Here is a 9,118-nt window from a genome sequence, read left to right as displayed (position 1 = left end):
AGCGGTTGACGCAAAACGAACAATTGTTTGTTGTGCAATGCACACGTAATACTGTTATCGAAAGAAGGTTCACTTTTTTGGCAAACTCTCCGTTGTATACTTTTTTATGACACATTTGGTTTGCATGCACTTTCTTCGGTGCAAAACCCAACTTTCTTATCTTTGCATTTTTTTTACACAACCTAGAGAAAGGTACTCGTTTACGGTTTATGTGCAAAAAAAATATTCTTCATTTTCTTTCAGTTTCGTTCATAGAGCGATAAAGAGTGCGATACGTCCATAGCTATTCAACCCATAAAATTCTTCAGCAATAGAAAAAAACAATGTGGAGAAAAATAGAGAAAAACAAAGAAACGCAGGCAACGAAACATTTCCATTGCAAATTCGTTTTTTGACATTTTTTGCAATGCATCCGTTACAACGCAAAACCAGAGAGAATGCATAAATTCATAAATAAAGCCGATAGCCTTCGAAGGGTGGTAAAATGAGATAAAAAGGATGGAAGCAGATACGCTTTTTTTGCAAACGTTTTATTATCACCGACGCATGATTCAACTGCTCAAGTCAATGACTATGTGCATTTTGTTATCACTTTGGAATGTTGCAAAAAAAAAAAACAATAAACTGCTTATTTACTGTTTCTGAGGCTCACGAGATAAAAAATGGTTCTTTTCCTTACCGCTTTTTGCGCATGACATCACTCACACACAATATTTTGCAGTTAATCATACCGATGTTTATGCATTTGCGGCATTTTTGGCCGAATGGAACACAAATCCTATTTTTAACATCGGTAGATAATTTCAAACCAATAATCAATTCAAAGGTCACACTGACAAGCTGTAGACGGCCACCCATAAACAAAACCACACATCTCGACCGGGGGCAGTTGATTCTGTTAATAGCAGTGAAGTGAGAAAATAGCAACAAAAATACAACGAATTTGATTCGGAAATGGCAACGAATTTTCATTTGTGAGTTAATTAACCGATTTTTTCCCACATTTTACTTCATTCGCTTAAGGTTTTTTACTCTCAGAAACAATTTGATTACATTTCATTCTTGATCAATCCTTCGAATAGATTTCGCGTATTTTTGCTATGCAATTTTTGAACTTTGAGTACTTTAAGTGTTTGATTGTGGGCTGTAGTCTATTCTTCTATCTAAAGCGATTTTTTCCTCTTTCCACACAAATTCTCATACCCTCTAATTTCCTCCCACAGATTTCGTTTATTCGTCGGGTATTTGTTGCTTTCCAATGTGTCGATCTCACAGTGCTTAAATGTAACATGTCACAATCAAATTGGTTCGCATCCATTCCATCGCATGAACACGTGCTATATCACAAGGATCGATCGGCTGCTTGAAATCAATGAACATTTAACATTCATACAATCGTACGGTTCCCCGGATAAAATCAAAACCTTGGATATTTCAACTCCACCAGATGATCCAGGCATTGATCATGTTCCTGTTGAAGCATTTCACTGGTTTCCTCATTTGGAATCACTTCGTGTTAATTCAAAATTGACATCGATTACTGCTACTGACCTTGAATTGGCTGCAAATTTGACGCAGCTTATGATATCCAACCAGTTACTTCTGATTCCCGTTGGAATCTTCCCATTGAACAACAATCTGACGTTTTTGTCGTTTGAATCCAATCGAATTTCCACGATTGATGACTATGCATTCAAAGGACTGAACCACTTGTTCTCTTTGAAGTTGCATAAAAATCAATTGGAAACAATAAAACGACACACACTATCCGGGTTGAATGTGTTACATGTGTTGAATCTCAACGAAAACAAGATTCGAGTCATAGAAAGTGGAGCGTTCGAAGACTTGAGTGAATTAGAATTTCTTCATTTGCAACAAAATCGACTGGAAATATTGTATGATGACATTTTCCATGGGCTGATCAATTTGATAGATATTTCGCTTAGAGAAAACCGAATAACCGACATCAATGAGTCGCTGAAGAATTTGATGAGCATCAAGAATATCAACTTGGATCATAATCACATTGACAATTTGGATTTGAATGAGTTTGCCAAGTTTCCATCGTTAGTCGTCTTGAGGCTGATTAATACCACATTTTCATTTGACAAAACCAAACAATCGCGAAATGAACACACGCCAACTACATCGAAATTGCAATATCTGGACTTGGATAAAAACAACTTGAGCAACCCTTTGGATTTACAATCCCTCGGAATTTTTAGTAAATTAAAAGAATTGAGTTTAGATAACAATTTGTATTATAATTTCAATTGGAGTGGTGAAGCACTGAAAATGTTATTACCAAATTTAAAATTTATATCACTCGAAGGAAACGGCATCGATCAAAGTGTATTGACTTCAATCACCGATGAAGTGAATACTTTTCCGACTGTTGTTTATGATGACGAAGAATGAGACAATGAAAATTAGTTCAAGTTTCTCAATACCATGCAGTTCCAAGTTCTTGTTTCATACAATATTCTTGCAATAAAACAATGTGAAAATGAGTGCACTTCCGAAAAAAAAATGTGTTTCATTTTTTCTTGTGGCTAAAAAATGAGAGCATTTCTATGAAATCCATAAAAAACGGCACATAAAAAAATTAGAATTCTAGAGCAAAAGCAATTTCGTCCTAATGAACCAATCTGAAACAATTCAAACAATTTTTTTTTGTTCAAAAATTGAAGCAATTCTTGGTTTTCCTTTGAAATGCTTCGGTTTTCGACCATTTGAGTCAATAAAAAAAACGGAGAGCACCAGAAAAAATGCTCTACAACAATAAAATTCGGGGCCAAAAATGTGTGTAAAAAATCAGAGCAGTTGAATATCTTCCAGAAAATGCATCGAGCAAATGCTGTTTGGTACTACGGTTCGAATGTGAAAACATGCGAAAGACCCAATTTGCTAGTGTTTATTGGGCCGTAAAGAGAAATTGAGGCATAGTTTATTCTGGTCATTGCCGCTCTAGTTCTAGTTTTGGTTTTGCGATAACATTGTGTAATTTGTGTGAGCATCATTAGTCCAAAAGGACAGTGCATAATTTCACGTAAGAAAGAAAGCGTACACATAACGAAGGAAACGACGACGTAAAATTACGAAGGTACCACATACAACATAACGCAAAGAGAAATTGGGCCATTTAATTGCGTCAATTGTCCTGTTCGTTCTAATTTTGCTGAGTTGTTGTTATTGTTTCTCGACCAAAAACGAAGATGAAAGCAAAGATACCAAAAGAAGAAAGCAATAAAATCGGTGCTAGCCAAATCATAACGGACAAGGAAAAATACATGCATTTCTATGTCACATTTTTTGTGTATGTGCTCTATATACGTGTGTGTGTGACTGCACTTAGATGCTGTTAAAATGAAAGAAGAAAAAAAAATGAGAGCAAAGTCATTTCACTTTGCGTTCCATTTCGTACCTGAGTCAACCAGATGCATTTTATGTAAATGCCCACACCAAAATGCATGAAAAGGTCAAGCGACATGTAATAGAAGGTAATGTGAACGCATTTTTGCATATTATTATTGCCAATAGCCAACGTACATCGTACAGTTTGCCATAAAACCAAAAGTCATTTCGGTTTGCTATGGTCTTCCATTTAATTTCATGATGACTTTATTTTTCGGAAATAAAAACGGAATGAGCTATATGGTCATTTCGGCAGAAAATAGTTGTAAAACAATGACGCATCCAATAAATAGAGCCTCTAGGTGTGTGTGCTCTTCTAACGACCGCATCAAGCGAACGTTGCAGCAACAAATACAGAAGAAAAAACGACAACGAGAGTAGCGATCGTGATTAAATTTTCAGTTTGGTTGAAAACAAATTTTTTCGAAATGAATAAAAATAAATATTTATTCGGATGGATTGGTGTGCCGGAAGCGATTTCACTTGTAAAGCCGTATCAGTGGTAAACGAATGTGCAATTCAATCGGAATGGCCAACAAAAAATAATAACCAATCGTCATTAATGCTTGAGATACATTTTTCCCCCGTTCATTTGGCCGATGCATCGTCGATGCTGATGCGTTTTTTTTTCTCTTCGTTTTGCATGCACGATTTGTATTTGCGCTCATTTTCCATTAGCAATGCCACCACATTGTACTGGTAGCTTTTTTTGCGCTTGCCAAGCGGTTGTTGTCTAGCACGTTGTTCATATTTACGAAAATATTCCGCTAGGTTGAAATGAGTATATAGCTATAATTTGCCAATTTTTTTCCTGTTCGCTCTCTTTATCGTTACAAAAGGATTTCTCGCGTTTTGCCGAATAGCTGGCCATGTTGTCGTTGTTACAGCAGGAATATGCTTTTTCCCGGCATTAATATTTTAAATTTAGCGAATGTTTACGTATTGCTGCCCGCGTTTCATCCGCATTTGCGTTTATGTTTTCTCTCTTTCTCTCTCTCGATTTCATTCATATTTCATGTGAATTATTATTGGAGGTTTTTCAACGTGAAAAATCGAAATTGGTGCGTATAAGCCCGTGGCTCAACGAAAAATCGAAGACAGAAGAATAAAAAAAACTGGTTACAACCAACATTGAAAAATAAAAATAGACGAACCAATAAAAAGAGTCCGTATCAGAAAAAAAAAATGCAAAGCGAGAATGTAAAAATCATGAAAAATTGTAGGTACTAACCGAGAAAAAAAACGTAGCCCACCGAAAAGAAAAAAGCCAACGCAAACACACACGCTCACACACTCGCGCGAATCATAAACGCGAATGTGTATTAATAATTTATTGCCGTGTATTGGTCCGGTGAACGAGGAGGCGCGCGCGAGTGAGCAAGCGAATGAACCACCGAGGATGGATCGCATCTCTCTCGCTGCTGCCGCTGAAACAAAATACATTTGGAATATATACGAAACCGCATACACACATGGCTCCAGCGAAGTCGTCAACCATTCCATCGCATACAAACACATATATTCGCATACCAAACAACTATAAATTCCATTGCCCCAGCTACACATTAAAGAACAACATTCGACATCTGAAACGCACAGAGACAAAAAAACAGCAGCAGCAGCCGCAACAGCAGCAACAGCAGTAGCAGCAACAACAAAAACCAACCAGCAGCATTACCAACAAAAACATCGTTTGCATTTTTCCTGTACAAATTTTACCGATTTTCCTTGTTTTTTTCTCTCTCCTTTTTTTGTGAACGCGTCGTATTATTGTATCCGCTTTTCAATCGTTCATTTTTTAGCTCGTTTGGTTGAACTGTGATTTTTTTACCAACACCATCATCCCATTCTTATTCGCCTGCCTCTCGATCGGAATCGCGCCACATTCGGGAATTAATGCCGACACACACACGAAAAAAACCCTGTCAAAATCAAAATCAATTTACAAAAGGTTGAGTCGTTCGCCGTCCACTTCCATTTTTCTATTTTTACTTCGATTCATTCGCCAAATATTTTATATTCCATCTTTTTTTTCATTCGGGGGCTACTTTTTCTGGTCGAAACATCGTTTTAACAAACAGCAAAGAGTGAGCGAAAAAAAGCGACGTCAACAAACAATGAACCATCAAAAATATTTATTTTCCAAACATCGATTAACTGAATTATTCAATTCTTTTTACATTCACCGGAGCACAGCTATTCACGTTGTGTCTGTGTTTTTTTTTTCTTGTCTGTTTCTGCACGGCTGCCAATCATTAAAAATGAACAGATATCAAAAATAAATATCTTTATTAAAAATATCTTCATACGAAAAAAAAAACAACAACACTTGTCTGCTCTTGTCCATGCCTAAAAATGTATTCAATGTCCGAGAAAATAACAATTTCGTTTTTAACATTTCATGAAAACGTAATAAAACTAAAGCATTCAGCGAGTCATGTTCAAATACGTAGATATGTATGTAACGAAATAATGCATATCAATCAAATAATTTAGCCTCGAGAATGTACTGGAAAATGGCTATATTTGTTGAAGGACCCGGCGTTGAGTGCAACGCTTACACATGCAGGAAAAAAAAATAGACCAACATTCCATGGGTGGTGATTAAAATCCATAGTAAAGTCCTATTTTTTGACTCTGAAAAGCCAAAAATAAACATTTCTATCTCGAAAATACGGTCAATTGAGAGGTGATCGTCTTCTTTTCAAACTGAAAATGCCATTCTTTAGAAAAGATGGTCCGCTTTTATTTATGGGCAAACATACATTTCCGATTTCGGTCAGTAGAAGAACAGAAGTATTAACTCTTGTAAATAATAATAATAACAACAACGAACAGTTGGTTCCTTGGCCAAGCAATAAATTTCGATTGTTCGTTGTCTGTTTTGTGTGTGTATGTCGTGATATTTCTTGCCGTGTAATTGATATCCGATTTGGTTTCGAATGCGTGGGTCAATTTGTTGAAAGACATTCTGTTGATTGGAGTACTTAGTGTTTTTGATTTATACTGATGCGACCACTTATTTCCTTTGGCATTATTTTTAAAGACCAAAATTTATGTGGTCTTTGCTACATTTCAATGGAGAAAAAATGTTGTTGAATCTCACTGACCCATTTGATTCCATCTTTTGTGCTGACTTCCAAAACGGAAGTAATATATTTTCAAATAGTATCTTCGTCAGCTTTGTTGCAACAATTTCGATTGCTACAGTTGCAAACGAATTCATGGTGACACACAAAAACCAACGTCAAAATAGCACTCGAAATGCTTACGGTAAGAATGGGACAAAACATACGGAGTTTAAAAAAAACCAACACACTTATTGCTGGTCACGATCAGGTAAAAATGAAACCATCAACAATGAACGGATGAACCCAGGAGACACAACGCACATTCTCGAAATAAAACCAACAAGACAATTGCCATCGCGGTGAATGGATCCCATTCAGCTAATCGTCTATCGCACACACACACACACACACACGAACAGCTCAATGAAAATACCAGTTTCTTTCAGCTCAGAATTCAAGACAATTTGAATAGAGTGCAATTTATATCCGCATCATTGTAATCGACCTTTGAATTGAGAGCGTAGCAACTGAATGGATTTGAAGACATTTCGAAAGAGATATCGCACTGAAAGGTAGCGTACAAAGGTGCTAAAAATGATGAAAATTAATTCGAATGATTTATTTATCCGAATTCAACACAGATTTAGACATTCGCCTGACATTTGATTAATTGGAATACGCAACACGTGTGGCCATTCTAAGAGTGTTGCTTATTGCAATTATTCATGTTTTGTTACATTTGTTTTGTTGCAATAACGTTTATGTACCTTTAGTTAAAACGATATTTTTCACTGACTCTATTTACGTCTCAAAATTCGCAGAAAATGCAACAAAATCCAATCAATTCTCGGAACCAAGATTGAACTGCTTACACGTCAAAATATCATGCAATTTAATATTTTTTCGATTTGCTTATCGTTCAGAACAGACATTGCAAACATTAGTAGAATAAATTTCTGTTTGAATTTATTCAATTGCAATGCGTGTTTGTTTGTTCATGTGTGTTTTGTATTGTTGAATGTTCTAAATTTAGTGTCCATTTTAGTAAAACGTGCTTGCTTTTGAACAAATTGCATTGAACTAAATTAAAATGTGAACCCATATGGAATAATCAAAAGGAAATGTTATAAATTGATCGACACGTGTCATGAATTTGTTATCTATTCATACAAGCGTTCCAAATTAAGCGAAAATGGATACATGTCCAAAGCTGTAAAGCAAAATTATTGTTGAACTGAAATATTTATTCAAAGTCTATTTTCAATTTTTTTTTTGAAGATGTCCGGTGTTTGCAAACTAAATTTTGGAAGATATTCGAACGATAAGCGATTGAAGCACGTACACTATTTTACTTCTGGTGACCGAGGAATATAAAAGACCGTCGAATCCATTGGGTAATCATTCGAAATTTGTTGTGCAATCAATTAAGTTCAATCAATTTAGTTCAAGATGAAATTCGCAATCTTTGTTGCTCTTCTCGTTGTTTTCGCTGCTTTTATTAGCGCTTTGCCACAAGACCCACCAAGCCCACCAGGTAAAGATTTACGAACAATCACATATTATCAACTATACTTAATAACATAATAATAAATATGTCGGGCAATAACATATTAAAAACGTATCAAAAATGTCATTCTGTACCAGGTCCAATGACAACACCAGCTGGTGAAGACTCAACATCTTTTGGTGAAGACTCAACATCTTTTGGCGAAGACTCAACATCCTTTGGCGAAGATTCAACAGTCCCCGCTAACGTCTAAAATCTTCATAAATGAACACCAAAACGCGAAATTGTAATAGATTACAGGCGTTTGAGAATTAATCAAAAACATTCATGTTCTTTTTCAAATAAATTGAATATTCCAACTAACTAATTGAGTAATTTATTTGTCAAAATGATTTTTAAAATCTCATTCGCCAAATAGGAAAATTCGGCTTTAAACTTCAAGTAATTCGAAGTCATTTCAAGGAAATGAAAATGTGTGTAATTATCAATGATCTATTGACTCAAACTAGATTAAACGTTGTGCATATTTTCAATGTCTTTACTGTCTATGGGTTGTACCTTCAATGCAGTGACGAAGTATCGTTGACGTGGAAAATTAAATCAATCGATTGAGGAAATACGCTGTACTATTGGACATCGGGAAATTAGTAGATAAGCATGGACTCGGAGGCTTCTCCACACATATAAAATATTGTGCCTCGTTTATCGACAATCAAATTAGTATTTAAGATAGGAAACGAGCGAAAGTCGAAAAAAAACTAAACACCGGTTCACCAATATGCACATTGACTTCATGAAAGTGCAATAGTGAACACATCAGTTCCACAGTATTTACGGTTTATTCGTAAAAATCACAATATTCAAACAAAAACTATTTATTTGTTAAAATAAGTGGGCAAAATTAGTGTTTTTTACACAATTGCCCAAAATATTCTGTAAACGTTCGCGCAAAAGTGAAATATAAATTTAAAAAAATATTTGAATTTGTTGGAAAAAATAGGAAAAAGACTCGAATTATTTAAATGAAACGATATAATAGAAATTTCCAATCGTGAATTGCATCTTACTGAATACCAATTTAAAATCTACAAAATAAAATTATTATTTTACTCGAACACGTCTCGAG

General features: G+C 35.3%; 1 protein-coding gene and 1 long non-coding RNA gene across 2 annotated transcripts; both read left to right on the top strand.

The window, feature by feature from the left end:
* The first annotated feature begins 850 nt into the window (after positions 1 to 850).
* Positions 851 to 2,530, top strand: LOC129565613 (leucine-rich repeat-containing protein 15-like). The gene is made up of 2 exons (XM_055440634.1): positions 851 to 974; positions 1,224 to 2,530. Exons 1-2 carry the CDS (start codon positions 955 to 957, stop codon positions 2,416 to 2,418), a joined length of 1,215 nt encoding a protein of 404 aa, XP_055296609.1. The 5' UTR covers positions 851 to 954; the 3' UTR covers positions 2,419 to 2,530.
* A 5,372-nt stretch (positions 2,531 to 7,902) lies between these two features.
* LOC129565617 (uncharacterized) lies at positions 7,903 to 8,355 on the top strand. The gene is made up of 2 exons (XR_008687650.1): positions 7,903 to 8,019; positions 8,130 to 8,355. It is a non-coding gene; the product is annotated as an uncharacterized LOC129565617 (long non-coding RNA).
* Positions 8,356 to 9,118: the final 763 nt, after the last annotated feature.

Source organism: Sitodiplosis mosellana, unplaced genomic scaffold (genome assembly GCF_009176505.1).
Source record: "Sitodiplosis mosellana isolate CC-2019 unplaced genomic scaffold, AAFC_SMos_1.0 Smas_scaffold_3, whole genome shotgun sequence".
NCBI classification, from domain to species: Eukaryota; Metazoa; Arthropoda; class Insecta; order Diptera; family Cecidomyiidae; genus Sitodiplosis; species Sitodiplosis mosellana.
This window is presented reverse-complemented; position numbering and strand designations above follow the sequence as displayed.

Excerpts from the sequence above, each read along its gene's own strand:
- LOC129565613 (XM_055440634.1), top strand. The coding sequence starts at position 955 with ATGGCAACGAATTTTCATTT. Across the intron at positions 975-1,223 it reads ATGGCAACGAATTTTCATTT|ATTTCGTTTATTCGTCGGGT; the intron begins GTGAGTTAATTA and ends TTCCTCCCACAG.